This window comes from Heteronotia binoei, chromosome 15, assembly GCF_032191835.1.
Source record: "Heteronotia binoei isolate CCM8104 ecotype False Entrance Well chromosome 15, APGP_CSIRO_Hbin_v1, whole genome shotgun sequence".
NCBI lineage: Eukaryota > Metazoa > Chordata > Lepidosauria > Squamata > Gekkonidae > Heteronotia > Heteronotia binoei.
The window spans coordinates 2,364,484-2,385,879 of NC_083237.1; the positions used below are offsets into that span (position 1 = coordinate 2,364,484).

General features: G+C 52.4%; 1 protein-coding gene across 1 annotated transcript in view; it reads right to left on the bottom strand.

The window, feature by feature from the left end:
* The window catches only part of ACADVL (acyl-CoA dehydrogenase very long chain), a 47,526-nt gene that overhangs the window by 968 nt on the left and 25,162 nt on the right, over positions 1-21,396 (bottom strand). The window contains exons 5-19 of the mRNA XM_060254574.1: positions 19,557-19,621; positions 19,250-19,384; positions 17,796-17,940; positions 17,537-17,666; positions 15,493-15,618; positions 13,554-13,752; positions 13,333-13,437; positions 9,896-9,982; positions 9,675-9,737; positions 8,202-8,303; positions 6,016-6,113; positions 4,523-4,595; positions 1,743-1,815; positions 593-665; positions 348-423 (exon numbers count right to left, since the gene is read on the bottom strand). Coding sequence (XP_060110557.1) covers positions 348-423; positions 593-665; positions 1,743-1,815; positions 4,523-4,595; positions 6,016-6,113; positions 8,202-8,303; positions 9,675-9,737; positions 9,896-9,982; positions 13,333-13,437; positions 13,554-13,752; positions 15,493-15,618; positions 17,537-17,666; positions 17,796-17,940; positions 19,250-19,384; positions 19,557-19,621 — 1,550 coding nt within the window. The remainder of the gene's footprint in view (positions 1-347; positions 424-592; positions 666-1,742; positions 1,816-4,522; positions 4,596-6,015; positions 6,114-8,201; positions 8,304-9,674; positions 9,738-9,895; positions 9,983-13,332; positions 13,438-13,553; positions 13,753-15,492; positions 15,619-17,536; positions 17,667-17,795; positions 17,941-19,249; positions 19,385-19,556; positions 19,622-21,396) is intronic.

Below are 21,396 nucleotides of genomic sequence, written 5' to 3' on the forward strand. Positions count from 1 at the left end.
ATGTTGGATCAGGCCAAAGGCCCATCCAGTCCAACACTCTGTGTCACACAGTGGCCAAAAAACCCAGGTGCCATCAGGAGGTCCACCAGTGGGGCCGGGACAGAGCCTCTGCTGCGCATGCAGAAGATCCTGGGTTTGATTCCCAGCAAATCCTGGGTTTGATTCCCAAAGTCCCCTCGTGCACTGTGCCCTTAAACCAAAGCAGAATTACCTCAGCAGACAGGGGACACAGATGGCCGAACACAGGAAGAGCCCCAGGAAACTCCGTCCCTCCCTCACGGCTTTGCAGCAGCCGATGAAACCCCCCCTTCTGTTACCCACAATCCCTTGCAGGAAGACGGGCTCACCTCCGCACACCAAGTGTCACAGAGCACCTTCTCGTGCTGGGCCGTGGGGTGGCCCTGCTCCAGCGACCGGGAGGCTCTGCCACAAGGAGAGAGACACAGTGGGACGGGAGCTCAGGGAAAGCAGGAGGGCTTGTTCTGGGGAGGGGCAGTGGAGTCCCTCCCCAAGGGGAGAGCGGCCACGTATCCCCCTGCAGAAGATCTCTTCCCCTCCCTTGTGGCTGTCGCAGAGCCAGGGGCCGGCTCACCTCGAGAGAACCACCACCATGGCATACAGGTCGATGGTGCTGTCAGCAATCCGCTTCAGCACAAACTGCTCATCTGGAGGAGGGGGTGGGGAGAGAGAAAGAGAGAGATGGAGGGTTACCATGTTCCTCAACCCCCGTGCCACGGACTGGTACCAAGCCACAGCCTGTTATTAACCGCGTCGTCCAGCCTTGCCACCCCAACGGCCCACAGTGCCTCCTCCCCACCACGGTGCCTTCCCCCCGCCCCCCTGGGCCTCCTCCGTTTTCGCATTGTGAAGGCTGGGGAAGGGGCCGTGAGGCACCTTCTGAGCTCTGTAAAGGCTGATCAGCGGGGAAACCGCGAGGCAAAACCGCGGCAGCAGCCCGCCGAAAAAGCCGTGCTGCCCTTGCCTCCTTCCCACTTCCTTTCCCCCGCCTGGGAAAGCCGAATTCGGTGCTCTCACCCTGTGGGCCCTGGGACCGGCCGGTCCCTGGTGTCAAAAAGCTCGGGGACCACTGCTCTAAGCCACGGAGTCTGGTGAGCAAAAATCCTACTTTGTGAGCGACTGGCATTAAAGTTGTGAGCTGGATTGCTCTGGGGCCATTTTTCCTGAGCTGAGACAAAAAAAGGTGCGAGCCAGAGGCCAAAAATCTGTGAGCTGGCTCACAATCAACTCGGCTTTCGGGGAACCCTGGTTACCAGCTCTGGGATACGACGCTCCTGGAGATGTGGGTGGGGTCTGGGGAAAGGCGGAACCCTCAGCGGGCATAATGTCACAGAGCCCACCCTCCAACACTGCGGCTGTCTCCAGGGAAACTGATCTCTGTAGTCTGGGCATCAGCTGCAATTCCGGCAGAACTCCAGGCCCCACCGGGAGGTTGGCAACCCTGAGCAGGGGCCGAAGCCAGTTCTGGTCTGAGCCTCACAGAGTTGGAGTGCTCGGCGGCTGCCTCTCCGCTCCCCTGCTCCTTGTCCCCTCCTGAGAATCTCTGGCGAGACTAGCGTTCAGCCTGCTGTTTCGACTCAGGGCGGGGAGGGGGGCAGACTAGAAATGGTCTTCCCCACTTCAGCATACGGACAGGAGGGGGGAAGGTGAACCCCGCTCCCTCCTGCCACCTTCCCAAGGCCTTGGGCTGTCCAGGCTTCGCTGGGGTTCAAGGCAAAACGCACCGATGATCTTTTTGCCGTGCTTCAGGAGTTGCTCTTCCACAGTCCCGGCGAAGAGGTCGATTGCCCAGACGGTCTGAGGAGAAGGCAAAAAACGGGGAGGGGGAGGGCGAAAGGGGAAGCTGTAAGAAAAGAGAGGAACGGGTGCAGCCAGCCAGGTCCCGTGAGAGGCAAGCCCTTTAGAGAGGGGATGTTCCAGAGCTGAGGGCGGAGAGCCCTGCCCTTCCTTCAGCTGCTGGATGCCTGAATGGGGCACCCGAAGGTCTGAATGGGGCGCCCCGGGGGCACCATGGTGTCTGCCAACACCTTTCCTGGCACCCCATCAGGTGCATTTAGAAAATGACCTGTGGTGCTTTGGCATAGTGGTTAAGTGCACAGACTCTTATCTCTATCAGGGCCAGGACTTTTTTGGTGCTGGCCCCGACTGGGTGGACATACATATATGAACATACAAAGCTGCCTTCTACTGAATCAGACCCTCTTTGGTCCATCCAAGTCAGTATTGTCTTCTCAGACTGGCAGTGGCTCTCCAGGGTCTCAAGCTGAGGTTTTCCACGCCTACTTGCCTGGGCCCTTTTTTGGAGATGCCAGGGATTGAACCTGGAACCTTCTGCTCCCCAAGCAGATGCTCTACCACTGAGCCACCATCCGGGCCCTACCTGGCTTACTGGCCTTTCGTAGGGCCTGAAAAACGGAGCTGTTCCACTAGGTCTTTGGATGAGGCAGCGGGCAGCTATCTGTCTATTAGATCGGCCAGCTTCCCCCTACGCCCTCACGGCCCGCTGCACCACTGTATTGTGGAGCTATGCCATCTTGCTTCATATCACCTTGCTGAACCAGCCTACTGCACTTTACTGAATGTTGAAGTTGTTTTTTATTATGATTTTATTGTGAGTCCTGCAGTGCTGTGATCTGAACTCTCTGCTCACGACCTGAGTTCAAAGTACCCGTGCCCAGGCTTTCTCTGTTATGGCCCCAAAGTTATGGAACCAACTTCCAGAAGAAATGCGGGCCCTGCGGGACTTTGAACAATTCCGCAGGGCCTGCAAGACCATCTTGTTCCAAATGGCCTTCACTGATTAGAACTGCTAATGTAAATTCGCCATCTAGGTAATAGCACAAAATATTAATTTTACTGTTTTAAAATTTTAATAGATTTTAATTAATTGTAGTTTATAATGTTGTTGTGCGATGTTTATTGAATTTTGTTGTTAGCCGCCCTGAGCCCGCTTCAGCGGGGAGGGCGGGATATAAATAAAAGGTGATTGATTGATTGATTGATTGATTGATTGATTGACTGAGTTCTATCCCAGCGAAAGGGTTCAGGTAGCCAGCCCAAGGTCGACTCAGCCTTCCATCCTTCCGAGGTCGGTCAAAGGAGTCCCCAGCTTGCTGGGGGGAAAGTGTAAAAGACTGGGGAAGGCGATGGCAAACCACCCCGTCAAAAGTCTGCCATGAAAACGTTGTGAAAGCAACGTCACCCCAGAGTCGGAAACGACTGGTGCTTGCGCAGGGGACCTTTCCTTTCCTATTGTGATTTTAATTTAAAGTGTTGTACTCCGCTCTGAGCCCCCCAAAAGGGGGAAGGGGTGGAATAGAAATAAACTAATAATGATAACAATAATCTGGGAGAGCCGGGTTTGATTCCCCACTCCTCCACTTGCAGCTATTGGAATGGCTTTGGGTCAGCCATAGCTCTCGCAGAGCTGTCTTTGAAAGGTTAGCTTCTGGGAGAGCTCTCTCAGCACCACCCACCTCACAGGGTGTCTGTTGGGGAGAAGAAAGATAAGACTCTGAGACTCTGAGATTCGGAGTGGAGGCCGGGATATGAATCTACAGTCTTCTTCTGACTGACAGTGCAGATTTTTTTTAAACTTTCCCTTTGACAGCAGCGGAACCCCCAGCTGAAGGTAACCTGCTAGCGTCAGACCTGGGGCCCCTCGACTCTGTCTCGTCTTGGTTGGTTCCCTGGGGCTCTCCGAGAGTTTGCTTGCAGAGGAAGGCTCTTCCCTGCACCTCAGTGAATGGCTCTGCCACCCCCTTGGGGTCTGTGCCTCAGTGACCTCACACGTGTGTAACCCCCCTGAGCAGACCCCCCCCCCCCAAGTAAAAGCTACTTATAGGACTCCCTGCTGGAAAGGATTCTAGCAAGCAAACAGCAAGCTTGTGACTGAGAGAAAACTCGAGGAGAAATCCTCAGGATGAAAGCAAGACTCTGGAGCAGGGGAGTCAAACATACCACCCGGGGGCCAAATCAGGCCCCTGGAGGGCTCCTATCAGCCCCCCCCCCAAGCAACTGGCTCTTGTCTGCTCCTTCTCTCTCTCTCTCTTGCTTCCTTCTGTATCTCAGCTTGCTTTGCAAGGCTTGCTCAATCGCACAGGAGGTACAGAGCAAAACCTCAATTTCCTCCATTGGCTGAGGCTCCTCCCCTCCTGGTCCCCTGGCGAAGGCGCAAAAGAGCCAGAGCTTCCTTTGCCCAGTTCCCTGGATCCCAGGGGAGAAATACAAAGAAAGCACCTTTAAGACCAAACCACTGCTAATGTTTTAAACATGTTCTAAGGTGTTGTTTTTTTTAAATCTTTCTAAAAACTTTAGTCGTGTTTGTCTGTGTCCTTTAAAAAGTTTATCTCTCTGCTACCTAACCTTAAATAGGTATGCACATGGCCCGGCCTGACACGCCAGCCCGGCCCGACAAGGTCTCATATCAGATCCGGCCCTCATAACAAATGAGTTTGACACCCCTGCTCTGGAGAGGGGGGGTTTCGTGGAAAGATTGACTCACCCGTTCAGCACTGGAACTCAGGCTGGGGTGCACCACAGCATTCAGCGAAATCCCAGTCCCGAGACCGGCTCTCCTAGCAAGGGCAGGGGAACAGAGAGAGGACATGAGACTCTCCCCCCAATTATAACCCGGCTTCCTTCAGTAGCCCCTCCCCCTGTCAGCTGGACCTGGAAGCAGCCCAGGCCACATTGCGAGAAAAGCACATTTCAAACTCGTGGGGGGAAGAGGACACGCTTAGGAAAATAAAAAAGGATGAATCAAGAGGGAACAGCCAAGGCTTATTTTGCACCAAATCATGAATGGCACAGAGAGAGGGAAATTATTCTCTCATCCGCTGCCAGAATCGTCCAGCGAAAAAGACAGCGAGGACGACCAGAGAAAGCATTGCTGTGATGGGCAATTAGCACTTGGAACTTCCTGACACAAGATGCGGCAACGGGCACTGGTCAAGGTGGCTTGGAAAGAATCATAGAGCTGGAAGGCACTCTAGGGTCATCTAGTCCAACCCCCTGCACAACACAGGAAACTCACAAACACCTCCCGCTAGATTCACAGGATCCATATTGCGGTCAGATGGCCATCTAGCCTCTGTTGAAAAACATCCAAGGAAGGAGAGCCCACCACCTCCCCAGGAGGAAGCCTCTTCCACTGAGGAACCGCTCAAACGGTCAGGAAGTTCTTCCTAATGTTGAGCCGGAAACTCTTTTGATTTAATTTCAACCCATTGTATCACAGAATCATAGAGTTGGAAGGGACCTCTAGGGTCATCTAGTCCAACCCCCTGCACAATGCAGGAAACTCACAAACCCCTCCCCCTAAATTCACAGGAGCTTCATTGCTGTCAGGTGGCCCTCTAGCCTCTGTTTCAAAACCTCCAAGGAAGGAGAGCCCACCACCTCCCCGAGAAGGAAGCCTGTTCCACTGAGGAATCGCTCTAATGGTCAGGAAGCTCTTCCTCGTGTTGAGCCGGAAACTCTTTTGATTTAATTTCAACCCCTTGGTTCTGGTCCTACCTTCCGGGGTCACAGACTTGCACGTGGGAAGAGGACTGGATGTTCAGTGGCTGCTGAACACAGATCCCCCATTTTCCAGGGCAACCTCTCTCCACGTATCAGATGCCAGGGTCCAACAGTTAACTAACTCCACTGGGCTCTGCTTGCTTATAATTCCCAGCAAAGGCACCTGGCTGAATACAGATGAGACATCACCAGACTGGGCAGGCCCTGTGCCTGAGCCCGAGGGACAGGCGTCCACCTCTTAGCCTTCAAGAAGGATGTGCCTTTTGTTTCTGCCTTCTTGTACTAGCAGAGGCAGCTGTCGACATCCCAGTGTCCAAGTCACTGCAAAACCCTGCCTTGTAACACACCGGATTCAAAGAAGAAAACCCCACAGCCTCCTAGGAGCACAGATGTCAAGTCCCCCAGCCATTCACAGCAAACACCCATTCAACACACACACGTCCCCCTCCCTGCCAGGGGCAGAAGACCCCCTACCTGCGCATCCGCTTGCCCACCTCGCTGACCAAGAGGCCGGCGTTCCCCAGGGGGTTTTTGGCTGCCTGTTGCAACCCACGCAGCTGGCTCCCGGCGTTCTGGGAAGAAGAGGAGCAGGAGAAGTCACAAAGAAGGCGCAACTGCTCTTCGCGGCCCCTCCCTGCTTGCACAGGGGCCTAAAAACTCGCTGGAAAAGTGTCAAGCCCACCCTGAGCCCCAAGCGACCTACTGGTTTAATTATCTATTTCGATCTGCCTTTCTGTTTGTGGGTCTGCTGAAAGACTGCACGGCTCGGACCCTGCTAGCAATCTGGGGAGTCTTTCAGGGGCTCCTATGCAGCCCCGTGGCGCAGAGTGGTCAAGCTGCAGTCCGAGCTCTCTGCTCACGACCCGAGTTCGATCCTGGCGGAAGCTGGGTTCAGCTAGCCGGCCCAAGGTTGACTCAGCCTTCCATCCTTCCGAGGTTGGTCAAAGGAGTCCCCAGCTTGCTGGCGGGAAAGCGTAGAGGACTGGGGAAGGCAATGGCAAACCACCCCGTTAAAAAAGTCTGCCGTGGAAACGTCGTGAAAGCAACGTCACCCCAGAGTCGGAAACAGCTGGTGCTTGCACAGGGGACCTTTCCTTTCCTTTATGTTAAGCAAAGTGGCCTTGTGGCGCAGAGAGGTAAAGCAGCAGTACTGCAGTACTGTGATACAAACGCTCTGCTCACGACCTGAGTTCGATCCCAGCGAAAGCTGGTTCAGGTAGCTGGCCCAAGGTTGACTCAGCATTCCATCCTTCCGAGGTCGGTCAAAGGAGTCCCCAGCTTACTGGGGGGAAAGCGTAGAGGACTGGGGAAGGCAATGGCAAACCACCCCGTTAAAAAAGTCTGCCGTGGAAACGTCGTGAAAGCAACGTCACCCCAGAGTCGGAAACGACTGGTGCTTGCACAGGGGACCTTTCCTTTCCCGAGGGGCTCCTAGACTCTTGCCCTTTTCTGCTGCTACAGACAGACTCACACGGCCACCCACCTTGACCTACTCTACTAATCTGCTCCTACTACTATTCCACGGCTGAACGACTCTTACAATTCTCCGCCCCGCTCCCCACAATATTGAGCTGATATCTTTCTGCCAAAAATTTGAACATTCCAAGTCCTCTCCTCTGTTGCCAAAAGGAACAGCTCCACGCTCTCTTTTAAGTGACAGCCCTTCAAATACTTCGAGAGAGCAATTGTGTCCCCTCCTCTTCTCCAGACTGGACATTCCCAAGCCTTTCCTCCCGGGGCTTCTTGGTCTCCAGGCCCCTGGTCATCCGCGTCGCTCCCCTCTGCACCCGCTCCATTCCGTCCACATCCTTCTTAGAGTGAGACCTCCAGAACTGCACACAAGACTCCAGGTGCAGCCTGACCAAGGCTGTGTACAGCAGGACCAAATCTTGTGATTTGGATGTGATGCCTCCGCTGATCTACCCCAAGACTGCATTCGCCTTGTTTGTTGCTGCACCTCACTGACTGCTCATACTTCGCTTACAGCCCACCTGCGTCCCCAAGATCTTGTTCACAGACATGCTTTCCTGCCCCTTCCAGAGCCATCTGAGGGTGGAGAGGGAAGGGCTCCTGGAACTGGAAAGGGCTGACTTCAATGGCCCCTCTTGCTTCTGGGCATCAGTTTGGTGTAGTGGTGAAGTGCGCGGACTCTTATCTGGGAGAACTGGGTTGGATTCTCCACTCCTCCACTTGCAGCTGCTGGAAGGGCCTTGGGTCAGCCAGAGCTATCGCAGGAGTTGTCCTTGAAAGGGCAGCTTCTGGGAGAGCCCTCTCAGCCCCACCCAACTCACAGGGTGTCTGTTGTGGGGGGAGAAGATATAGGAGCTTGTAAGCCACTCTGAGACTCTGTCCTTGAAAGGGCAGCAGCTGTGAGAGCTCTCTCAGCCCCACCCACCTCACAGGGTGTCTGCTGTGTGGGGAGAAGATATAGGAGATTGTGAGCCGCTCTGAGCCTCTGATTCAGGGAGAAGGGCGGGGTATAAATCTGCAATTCTTCTTCTTCTTCTTCAAGCCTGCCCCCTTGTGCTGTCACGACGGTTGACCCAGGCCCCTTCCTCCCATCCCAGGAGCTCCAACACGGATCGTCGCTACCCTGGAACCCGCGACACTCTTCCCCACCCGGCCACCATCTCCATCCCCTCCCGCCTTGATCAACCAACCTGGAACCCGTTCAGCGCCACGAAGAGGCGCAAGATGTCATTGGTTCCCTCGAAGATCCGGAAGATGCGCAGGTCTCGCAGCACCCGCTCCACGCCAGCGTCCTGCAGGAACAGAGGAGGAGGGGCTTAAAGCAGCTGGAGTCTGGGCTGGTCTGTACCCCTCCCCCCCACTCTGGGCTGGGAATTGTCTGGAGATTTGAGGGTGGGGCCTGGGAGGCTGCAGTTTAGGGAGGGGAGGGGCCTTGGTGGGGTATAATGCCATGCTGTCCACCTTCCAAAGTAACCATTTTCTCCAAGAGAAGTTGAATAAATGGTCTAAAAAATTAATAGAAACATAATAAATATGCAATTTAGAATCATAGAACTGGATGGGATCTCCAGGGTCATCTAGTCTAACACCCTGCACAATGCAGGAAACTCACAAACATCTCCCCCTAAATTAATAGGATCCTCATTGCTGTCAGATGGCCATCTAGCCTCTGTTGAAAAACCTCCAAGGAAGGAGAACCCACCACCTCCTGAGCAGGACGCCTGTTCCACTGAGAAACTGCTCTATCAGAGTCCTAGAATCCTAGAGTTGGAAGGGACCTCTAGGGTCGTCTAGTCCAACCCCCTGCACAATGGAGGAAACTCACAAACACCTCCCCTTACATTCACAGGATCCTCATTGCTGTCAGATGACCATCCAGCCTCTGCTTAAAAACCTCTAAGGAAGGAGAGCCCACCACCTGCCCAGGAGGAAGCCTGTTTCACTGAGGAACCGCTCTAACTGTCAGGAAGTTTTTCCTAATGTTGAGCCGGAAACTCTTCTGATTTAATTTCAACCCATTGTATCATAGAATCCTAGAGTTGGAAGGGACCTCCAGGGTCATCCCTCCCCCTAAATTCACAGGATCCTCATTGCAGTCAGATGGACATCTAGCCTCTGTTGAAAAACCTCCAAGGAAGAAGAGCCCACCACCTCCCAAGGAGGAAGCCTGTTCCACTGAGGAACTGCTCTATCAGAGTCATAGAATCATAGAGTTGGAAGGGACCTCCAGGGTCGTCTAGTCCAACCCCCTGCACAATGCAGGAAACTCACAAACACCTCCCCCGAAATTCACAGGATCCTCATTGCTGTCAGATGGCCATCTAGCCTCTGTTTAAAAACCTCCAAGGAAGGAGAGCCCACCACCTCCCAAGGAGGAATCCTGTTCCACTGAGGAACTGCTATAACTGTCAGGAAGTTCTTCCTAATGTTGAGCCAGAAGCTCTTTTGATTTAATTCCAACCCGTTGGTTCTGGTCCTACCTTCTGGGGCCACAGAAAACAATTCCACCCCATCCTCTATAGGCCATTTATGTCGTCTGGCCAGAGATCAGCTCTAATTCTGGGAGATCTCTGGCCAGCACCTGGAGGCTGGCAACCACTGGCATATGGGGGACTGACAGAAACAGACAGGATCTTTGCCCGCATGTCCCCCGGCCTCCTTACCTTCATGAAGCCCATCCCACCCATGATCTGGATGCAGTCGTCTGTGACGGTCCACGCGGCTTCCTGGGAAAGGCGGAGGGAGAGGAAGGTCTGCCAGTGGTCTGGGCCACGCGGGCAAGCTCCTTCAGAAGCCCACCTGCTTGCGAGGGAGGGCTTTGCCCTGTAGCGAGGCTGCTCCCCCCAGTGCCACCCTTCAGCCCTCCCCCTCGCCCAATTCTCACCGAGCCAAAAATTTTGCTAATGGCTGCTTCGATCTGGAAGTCAGAAGCTCCTTGGTCCATGTTGGCACTGATCATGTAGGCCATGGACTGTGGGGAGGAAGAAGAGGGGGGGGTCAAGCTGTGCCCAGGAATAATAACAATAAATTTTTATTTATACCCCACCCTCCCCGCCGAAGCAGGCTCAGGGTGGCTTACAGGACATGGTGGGTCACACCATGATATAACGATAAATACAACATAACCATTAAAATACATTTCCTAAAAACAGCGATTAGATTAAAATTTAAATTACAGTATAAATTAATTACTGTATAAATTAATGGTGCTACATTCTTAATATACATGTAAACATAGCCTATTGATGTGATGGTTCCATCTTGTTAGGGTCTGTAGAATCTTTCGGGATCAAGTGCCATGTTCTACTGGAGAAAGTTTTTCTTCCAGACGTTTCGTTCTCGGCTGCGGAGAACATCCTCAGTGGCGTTGCAGCCGGAGCAGGCGCTCTGACCTTCTTGGCTGCTGTGCATTGAGTGGGGCCAGGGCTGCTGGAGAGCTGCTATTTCTAGGCTGGAGGGGGTGTGGTGAAAGGGCAATTGGTTTGTGGATGTGCCCATTGTTTGGTGGGGCTTCCTGGAAGGCTAGTGATAAGGAAACTGGCTGTCTGGAAGGAAAACTTTCTCCAGTAGAACACGGCACTTGAGCCCGAAAGATTCTACAAACCCTAATGATGTTACCAGCCGTGAAAACCTGAAATCTTTGGTTCCATCTTGATATGCCAGCTGGAAAAAAACGGTTTTGCAAGCCCTACGGAACTGATTAAGATCCCGTAGGGCCCGCACCTCCTCTGGCAGCTGGTTCCACCACTGGGGTGCTGTTATCGAGAAGGCCCACTCCCTTGTTACTTTCAATTTGGCCTCCTTTGGCCCAGGGATTTCCAAAAGATTTTGTGAGCTGGAACGCAGTGCCCTCTGGGGAACATATGAAGAGAGACGGTCCCTAAGGTAGGCAGGTCCTCGGCCATATAGACTCCTGCGGCCTGTTTTTATCTCCCCGTTCCTGCTAGTTGTTCAAGGGGCTGGACCCAGCAGGTCCTCCTGCTCCATTTGTCCTCACAACACCCCTGGGAGGTAGGCCCGGCTGAGAACAAGGTCACACCTTGAACACCTGGAGGATCTGAATCCAGGATTCTCTCATCCTAGAACAACACTCTAAAGCAGTGGTGGCCAAACGGTGGCTCGGGAGACACACGTGGCTCTTTCACACATATCACGTGGCTCTTGGAGCCTCCACCGCCCTGTCGGCAAACTTGGAGAAGGCATTTAAAGTCTCTTTAAATCACTTCTCTCAGCCAAGTTAGTAGCGGCTTGGAGAATGCATTTAAAGTTGCTTTCTTTCCACCACTCCCTCCCTGTTCTCTCCCCCATCTATTTTTTCCCTCCCTCCCTTCTTCCCTGACATTCATGTCTTGTGGCTCTCAGACATCTGACATTTATTCTATGCGGCTCTTACGTTAAGCAAGTTTGACTCCCTGTGCAAGCACCAGTCGTTTCCGACTCTGGGGTGACATCACATCACGGGGTGACATGAGAGAGGTTTACAAGATTATGCATGGGATGGAGAAAGTATACAAGAACTTGTGGGCATTCCATGAAATTGCTGAGCAGTCGGGTTAAAACGGATAAAAGGAAGTACTTCTTCACCCAAAAGGTGATTAACACATGGAATTCACTGCCACAGGAGGTGGTGGCGGCTACAAGCATAGCCAGCTTCAAGAGGGGATTGGATAAAAATATGGAGCAGATACACACACACACACATATTGGCCACGGTGTGACACGGAGTGTTGGACTGGATGGGCCACTGGCCTGATCCAACATGGCTTCTCTTCTGTTCTTATGTGACACAAAGTGTTGGACTGGATGGGCCATTGACCTGATCCAACATGGCTTCTCTTCTGTTCTTATGTGACACAAAGTGTTGGACTGGATGGGCCACTGGCCTGATCCAACATGGCTTCTCTTCTGTTCTTATGTGACACAAAGTGTTCGACTGGATGGGCCATTGACCTGATCCAACATGGCTTCTCTTCTGTTCTTATGTGACACAGAGTGTTGGACTGGATGGGCCTTTGGCCTGATCCAACATGGCTTCTCTTCTGTTCTTATGTGACACAGAGTGTTGGACTGGATGGGCCATTGGCCTGATCTGACAGGGCTTCTCTTATGTTATGTTCTTATGTTTTAAACTTCCCTGGGGAACAAAGTTGGAGTCTAAGCATGCACCTCTAAGACCAACAAAACTAACACCCAGAATAAAACTCTGTTGATCTTAGAGATGCCCCTGAACTCCCAACTTTATTCTATTGCTTCAGACCAACATGCCAACCCACTTGAATCCAGTTCCCTGGGCAAATAAAGGTACCGATTTGGGACACATCCTGATAACAGCAATATTCACTTTTGGAAGAAGACTGCAGATTTATACCCCGCCCTTCTCTCTGAATCAGAGACTCAGAGCGGCTTAGAAGAAGAAGAAGCTGAAGAAGATATTGGATTTATATCCCGCCCTCCACTCCGAAGAGTCTCAGAGCGGCTCACAATCTCCTTTCCCTTCCTCCCCCACAACAGACACCCTGTGAGGTAGATGAAGATATTGGATTTATATCCCGCCCTCCACTCCGAAGAGTCTCAGAGCGGCTCACAATCTCCTTTCCCTTCCTCCCCCACAACAGACACCCTGTGAGGTAGATGAAGATATTGGATTTATATCCCACCCTCCACTCCGAAGAGTCTCAGAGCGGCTCACAATCTCCTTTCCCTTCCTCCCCCACAACAGACACCCTGTGAGGTAGATGAAGATATTGGATTTATATCCCGCCCTCCACTCTGAAGAGTCTCAGAGGGGCTCACAATCTCCTTTCCCTTCCTCCCCCACAACAGACCCTGTGAGGTGGGTGGCGCTGAGAGGGCTCTCACAGCAGCTGCCCTTTCAAAGACAAATCTGCCGCTATGGCTGACCCAAGGCCATGCTAGCAGGTGCAAGTGGAGGAGTGGGGAATCAAACCCGGTTCTCCCAGATAAGAGTCCGCACACTTAACCACTACACCAAACTGGCTTACAATCTCCTTTATCTCCTTCCCTCACAACAGACACCCTGTGAGGTGGGTGGGGCTGAGGGAGCTCTCCCAGAAGCTGCCCTTTCAAGGACAACTCCTACGAAAGCTCTGGCTGACCCAAGGTCATTCCAGCGGGTGCAAGTGGACGAGTGGGGAATCAAACCTGGTTCTCCAAGATAAGAGTCCGCGCACTTCACCACTACACAAGGTGCTTGGCTTGGCATTATGCCTGCAAAGCCTCGTGAACCAGAAGCAAGGGGCAGGATTCCACCTCCCTCGCCCCACAGCGGCCTGCACATCTCCTGGCCCTCCAGCTGCTCACCTCTGTGACGTAATGCAGGAGAGCCATGCGGGCCAGCTTCTGCTGGATGTCTCCGAAGGTACAGATCTTGTCTCCGAATTGGGTCCGGTTTGCTGCGTGCGCCACCTTGGACACGAGGAGGGAAGTGGGGAAGAGGCTCTGGCAGGGCTGGCAGGAAGGCCGGAGGATGCAGCAACTGCCGGCCAGGCTCTCCTTCCCTTGGGGGGACGGGGGGGACTCACCGCTTTGTTGATGATGCCACGCATGGTGCCGGCCATTGCGGCGGCCATGCCAAAGCGCCCGTTGTTAAGGATATTCATGGCAACCTTGAAGCCGGCGCCGGGGGCTCCCAAAATGTTCTCCACCGGGACCCGGACGGCATCAAAGTGGACCTCTGCGGTGTTGGATGCCTTGATGCCCATCTTCTTCTCTGGGGGGCCACTGGAGGGGCAGAGGGAGGCCTTGGGTACCCGCCCTGTGCACAAGCGGGTGTCCGCCAGGGCTCTTTTGTCACCCCCAAGTGAGGTCAAGGTGCCTCCTTCCTGGTTTGCACCATGCTCAGCCCGGCCCGTTCCGATTGGCCCAGAATTCATGCCGGTCCCCTGCTGTGGCACTGCTGGGTAGGAGCGATCTACGAATCAGGTTTCTCCTCGCAAAAGGCTCGGCCCCGCTTTGGGCTGCTTTAGAAAAATCTATATATTATATTGTGCAAAAACATCCAGATTTCATTCCAAGACCATAAATCACATAGAGAGCATGAAGTCCCAAACAGAAACACCGTTCCTCAGGAAGACTCCGAAAAATTATTTTCATAAAGTCTATAAGGAGTACCACTACTTGGGAGTAAGTTCCAAATGGAGTCCTTCCACTGTTGTCGACTTCCGAAGGAGACATAAGAACATAAGAGAAGCCATGTTGGATCAGGCCAATGGCCCATCCAGTCCAACACTCTGTGTCACATAAGAACATAAGAGAAGCCATGTTGGATCAGGCCAATGGCCCATCCAGTCCAACACGCTGTGTCACATAAGAACATAAGAGAAGCCATGTTGGATCAGGCCAATGGCCCATCCAGTCCAACACTCTGTGTCACATAAGAACATAAGAGAAGCCATGTTGGATCAGGCCAATGGCCCATCCAGTCCAACACGCTGTGTCACACAGTGGCCAAAAATATATATATACACACACACACACACACACACACATATACACACTGTGGCTAATAGCCACTGATGGACCTCTGCTCCATATTTTTATCTAACCCCCTCTCAAAGCTGGCTATGCTTGCAGCCGCCACCATCTCCTGTGGCAGTGAATTCCACATGTTAATCACCCTTTGGGTGAAGAAGGACTTCCTTTTATCCGTTTTAACTCGACTGCTCAGCAATTTCATCGAATGTCCATGAGTTCTTGTAGTGAGAAAGGGAGAAAAGTCCTTCTTTCTCTACTTTCTCCATCCCGTGCATAATCTTGTAAACCTCTCTCATGTCACCCCGCAGTCGACGTTTCCCCAAGCTAAAGAGCCCCAAGCGTTTTAACCTTTCTTCATAGGGAAAATGTTCCAACCCTTGAATCATTCCAGTTGCCCTTTTCTGGACTTTTTCCAATGCTATAATATCCTTTTTGAGGCGCGGTGTCCAGAATGTTACACAGTATTCCAAACCTTGCCTTCACGCAATCACCAGCTTAAATCACATTCCACTGCAATTGCAGCTTCTTCATAAGCCAACTGACAGAGGTCCTCAAGAGCGGCTTCTCTCAAACGCCCGTATTAGATATTTCAATCGACGGCTTCAATTGAAATATCTAATACGGGCGTTTGAGAGAAGGCAAGATTTTCTCCTTCGGAAGCCGACAACAGTGGAAGGACTCCATTTGGAATTTACTCCCGAGTAGTGGTACTCCTTATAGACTTTATGAAAAGAATATTTCGGAGTCATCCTGAGGAACGGTGCTTCTGTTTGGGACTTCATGCTCTCTATGCGATTTATGGTCTTGGAATGAAATTTGGATGTTTTTGCACAATATAATATATAGATTTTTGTAAATTTGTCGAACTGCATTCTTGACACAATTGTTTTTAGATTTCTGTTTATATTGTGTTGCCATTGTTTTCTCTGCTTTGGGCTGCAGCAAGAAAAAACATCTTCTCCTCCTCCTCCCCACCTGGGCACTCACCTTGTGACGCCCCCGAAAGAGCGTTCCACAATGAATGCCGTGATCTTGTCCTTCACCTCACCGGTCGCCTCGTCCTTCAGGGGCGTTTTTGCAAAAACCGTGAAAATCTCAGCAAGCCCTCCATTGCTGCCGAGGAAAACTGGGTCACTCTGGGAGGTCCCACAAAGTTCAAGGCCCCCCCCCCCTTGCCAGCCCTGGCTCAATGGGGCAGCCGGACCTTTGCCCACTGCCTGGACTCAGCCCTGGTAGCGATGAAGCTAAAATGCAGGGCCTCTGAGCATGCCCAGAGAGACCAGCCCTGGGAACTGAGCCAGACGGTGGACATCAGAAACACTTCTAGCATCACCGGACATAAGAACATAAAAGAAGCCATGTTGGATCAGGCCAGTGGCCCCTCCATTCCCACACTCTGTGTCACATAAGAACATAAGAGAAGCCATGTTGGATCAGGCCAGTGGCCCATCCAGTCCAGCACTCTGTGTCACATAAGAACGTAAGAGAAGCCATGTTGGATCAGGCCAATGGCCCATCCAGTCCAGCACTCTGTCACGTAATATCCAGTCCATGTTGGATCAGGCCAAGATCCACCCCTTAAATTCACAGGATCTTCATTGCTGTCAGATGGCCATCTAGCCTCTGTTGAAAAACCTCCAAGGAAGGAGAATCATAGAACCCTAGAGTTGGAAGGGACCTCCAGGGTCATCTAGTCCAACCCCCTGCACAAGGCAGGAAACTCACAAGTACCTCTCCCACCCATACCCAGTGACCTCTGCTCCAACCCCAGAAGACGGCAAAAAAACGCCCCCAAAACCCTCCAGGATTCCTGGGAAAACTGCCCTAGAGAAAAATTAAGGCCTGACCTTTCTCAACAGATCATTCTACTACTGAATGCAACTCTTGCTGTAATAAAAGTTTTTCCTTTTATCCAGGCAGTACCTGGATAAATGCATGCAGTTTGGTGTAGTGTGCGGACTCTTATATGGGAGAACCGGGTTTGATTCCCACTCCTCCACTTGCACCTGCTGAGATGGCCTTGGTTCAGCCACAGCTCTGGCAGAGGTTGTCCTTGAAAGGGCAGCTGCTGTGAGAGCCCTCTCAGCCCCACCCACCTCACAGGGTGTCTGTCTTCTGAGAGCCAGTTTGGTGTAGTGGTTAAGTGCATGGGCTCTTATCTGGGAGAACCGGGTTTGATTCCCCACTCTTCCACTTGCACCTGCTGGCATGGCCTTGGGTCAGCCATAGCTCTGGCAGAGGTTGTCCTTGAAAGGGCAGCTGCTGTGAGACCCCTCTCAGCCGCATCCACCTCACAGGGTGTCTGTTGTGGGGGAGGAAGGTAAAGGAGATTGTGAGCCGCCCTGAGACTCTTCGGAGTGGAGGGCGTGATATAAATCCAATATCTTCTTCTTCTTATCTGGGAGAACCGGGTTTGATTCCCCACTCTTCCACTTGCACCTGCTGGCATGGCCTTGGGTCAGCCATAGCTCTGGCAGAGGTTGTCCTTGAAAGGGTAGCTGCTGTGAGAGCCCTCTCAGCCGCACCCACCTCACAGGGTGTCTGTTGTGGGGGGCGAAGATATAGGAAATTGTAAGCCGCTCTGAGACTCTTGAGATTCAGAGTGGAGGGTGGGATATAAATCCAATATCATCTTCTTCTTCCCGCCCTTAATTTAAACAATTATTATGAGTCCTCTCCTCTGCTCCCAACAGGTACAGCTCCCTGCCCTTCTCTAAGGGACAGCCCTTCAAAGACTTCAAAAAAGCCATCATGTTCCCCACCCACCCCCTGAACTCCTCTTGTCCAGACCGAACCTTCCCAAGTCCCTCCCCGCCTTTCCTCTTAGGGCTTCTTGGTCTCCACGCCCCTGAGCATCCTTGTCGCTCTCTTTCTTAACCAGCTCCATCAGTCAAGTCCTCTCAGCCTAACCTACCTCACGGGGTTGTTACGAGGATAAAACGGAGGCAAGGAGGCGGCCGTGAGCTGTTCTGGGTCCCTGTTGGGAGGGGAAAGGCAGGGCAAGAAATAAAGGAGCAAGCAAGTCACCCACCTGATCCAGAGCTTGCCCCCATTCAGTGTATAATAGGTGCCACAAGGGCTCAGCTCAGCCGTCGTGCGGATTGAGGCCGCGTCTGAACCGCTGGTAGGCTCTGTGAGGCAGTAGGCCGCAATGGTCTCACCTGGGCGGGGGGAAAGAAAACAGCCGGTGCCAATATGGAAAAGCTGCCAGGGACAGAGGGTCCCCCCCCCTCCTTTCACTCCATCACCCCCTTCTTGGGACACCCATGGGGGGAGTCATATCTCCATACCGGTTGCCAGTTTGGGCAAATACTTTTTCTTCTGCTCTGGGGTGCCGTAGAGGAGAATCCCTTTGAACCCAATGGACTGGTGGGCCCCGAGGGTGATGCCCACCCCCAGGTCGTGCATGCCAACGATCTCCACCAGCCGGGCATACTGCAGCAGGGAGATAAGAAAGGCAGTCAGCCAAAGAGGGCCCGTGATCCCGCAGAGACCCCCTAAACCCTGAATAAGCAGAGGCTGACTCTGCTGGCCTCAACAGGGAGGGAGGGAGGGAGACCGAGACTCTTTCTCCTGAGAAGGCAGAATGTTTGTGAGCGTTCCATAACCCCGCAACAGCAGCTGAACCCCGGGCTGGCAGAAACAGAGGGCTCCAGTTTGGTGCAGTGGTGAAGTGCAGGACTCTTATCTGGGAGATCCGAGTTTGATTCCCCACTTCTCCACTTGCACCTGCTGGAATGGCCTTGGGTCAGCCATAGCTCTGGCAGAGGTTGTCCTTGAAAGAGCAGCTTCTGGGGGAGCTCTCTCAGCCCCACCCACCTCACAAGGTGTCTGTTGTAGGGGGGGTGGGGAGGAGGTAAAGGAGATTGTGACCACTCTGAGATTCAGAGTATAGGGCAGGATATAAATCCAATATCATAATCTGAGTCTCTGAGATTCGGAGTGTAGGGTGAGGTATAAGTCCAATATCATCACCATCTTATCTGGGAGAGCCGGGTTTGATTCCCCACTCCTCTACTTGCACCTGCTGGAATGGCCCTGGGTCAGCTCTGGCAGAGGTTGTCCTTGAAAGGGCAGCTGCTGTGAAAGTCCTCTCAGCCCCACCCACCTCACAGGGTGTCTGTTGTGGGGGGAGAAGACATAGGAGACTGTAAGCTGCTCTGAATCTCTGATTCAGAGAGAAGGGTGGGGTATAAATGTGCAATTCTTCTTCTTCTTGCAGCTGCTGGAATGGCCTTTGGTCAGCCATAGCTCCCATAGGAGTTGTCCTTGAAAGGGCAGCTGCTGTGAGAGTTCTCTCAGCCCCACCCACCTCACAGGGTGTCTGTTGTAGGGGAGGAAGGGAAAGGAGATTGTGAGCCGCTCTGAGACTCTTCGGAGTGGAGGGCGGGATATAAATCCAATATCTTCATCTACCTCATAGGGTGTCTGCTGTGGGGGAGGAAGGGAAAGGAGATTGTGAGCCGCTCTGAGACTCTCCGGAGTGGAGGGCGGGATATAAATCCAATATCTTCATCTACCTTGCAGGGTGTCTGTTGTAGGGGAGGAAGGGAAAGACGACTGTGAGCCGCTCTGAGTGATTCCGAGTATAGGGCGGGATAAATCCAATATCATCGTCTTCTTCTCCTGCAAATTAGCTGCCTTTGAATTTGTGGGTTCCTTTTGCAGTCCCCCAAGGCTTGGGGGGGTGGTAGGCGGAGGGATTTAGAGAGCCCACCAGAGCTAGAGGAGATGTGAGTCTCACCTGGGTGTTGCTGAGGCCCAACCCCCCCAGGTGAACGGGGATCTGCAAGCCAAAGGCGCCAAGCTCTTTCAGCCCCTGCATCGTCCGCTCTTCCACTTTCTCCAACTCATCGTTCTTAGCCGGGTCGTTCACCTCCTGTGGGGGGTGGAGAGAACGGGACAAAGCATCACTGTGGGGAGCCAGTTCTGCCCCCTCCGTCTCCCTCAAACCCTGGTGCGGACTGCGCCACCGAGTCTCACCGCCTACAGCCATTCAGAGCCTCCCCCCCAAAAAGGGGTCAGCACTGCACTCCCCTCCAAATGCTCACCTCAAAGAAGCGAGAGACCGGCCCCACCAGCTCTTGCAGCGTCTGGGTTTGTTCTTCACTGAGGGCTGCAGAGAAGGTTGAAGGGTCAGCCCCGCCATTTGCAACCCCCCCCCCCCCCGCAAAAGCACCCAAGCAGGATCATTTTGTTGAAAAAAGAGGTGCTAGAGTTCATTAGCACACCTCATGTGCATTTGCCACACACCCCGTCATCACTGGAAGGTGCACTAAATTATATCAGCTCACCATCTGCCGTAAAATGCTTCTGGAATTCTAATTGTCATAATAAAACTTTACTCCCATCGTACTTTTAAAATTACTTTTTCCAGTTTGGGGTAGTGGTGAAGCGTGTGGATGCTTATCTGGGAGAACCGGGTTCGATTCCCCACTCTTCCACTTGCAGCTGCTGGAATGGCCTTGGGTCAGCCAGAGCTCTCTTATCTGGGAGAACCGGGTTCGATTCCCCACTCCGCCACTTGCAGCTGCTGGAATGGCCTTAGGTCAGCCATGGCTCTGGCAGAGGTTGTCCTTGAAAGGGCAGCTTCTGGGAGAGCTCTCTCAGCCCCACCCACCTCACAGGGTGTCTGTTGTGGGGGAGTAAGGGAAAGGTAATTGTGAGCCACTCTGAGATTCAGAGTGAAGGACGGGATATAAATCCAGTATCATCTTCTTAGAGAGACAGTTTGGTGTAGCGGTTAAGTATGCGGACTCTTATCTGGGAGAAATGGGTTCGATTCCCCACTCATAAGAGCATAAGAACATAAGAGAAGCCATGATGGATCAGGCCATTGTCCCATCCAGTCCAACACACTGTATCACACAGTGGCCAAAAATTTATATTTATATAAATTTATATACACACACACACATATATACACACTGTGGCTAATAGCCACTGATGGACCTCTGCTCCATATTTTTATCTAACCCCCTCTTGAAGCTGGCTATGCTTGTAGCCGCCACCACCTCCTGTGGCAGTGAATTCCACATGTTAATCACCCTTTGGGTGAAGAAGTACCTCCTTTTATCCGTTCTAACCCGACTGCTCAGCAATTTCAATTTCACTCCTCCACTTGCAGATGCTGGCATGGTCTTGGGTCAGCCATAGCTCTGGCAGAGGTTGTCCTTGAAAGGGCAGCTGCTGTGAAAGTCCTCTCAGCCCCACCCGCCTCACAGGGTGTTTGTTGGGGCAGCAGACTTAACACAGTTACACAGAGTCAGCAATTAGTGCTAAGATTAATAAGCAACTTTTATTAAAGGAAATACTTGCATGAGAATGCAGGTAGGATGATAGAATACCTATTTTTGCTAACTAGATGGTGTTGGATGCTGGCTGTGTGTCCAGCCTCCATTGTTTTGTTTGTTGTGGGGGAGGAAGATAAAGGAGATTGTGAGCCGCTCTGAGAGGAGAGCAGAATATAAATCCAATGTCTTCGTCGTCTTCTCTGTGGCCACAGCGGCATGAGGAAGATTTCCACCTGTCTGCTTGATATTCAGTTATTTTCCCATTTTTGTGTGTGGGAAAATATTAGAACATTTGTCAAATCTTAGGTTCAGCAAAATTCTCACAGGGGGTTGGAACAATGGAGGGGTGAGGGGGTGAGAAAGAAACGACACGATAAAATTTAGAGGTTCCGGAACTCTGCTTCTATGAGCTCCCGCCCAAATAAAACTGCCAATACAGTCACGCCCCTGGACAGAGTGACGGCATGGCCTGTGGAATGCTCAAAAATGGCGCTTGTGGAATTCTCAAAAAAGAAATGGCACAGTTGGGGAAAGGGCAGAAGGGGGCAACTGAGATGCTGAGGGGGCTGCAGCACCTTCCCTAGGAGGGAAGGCTGGA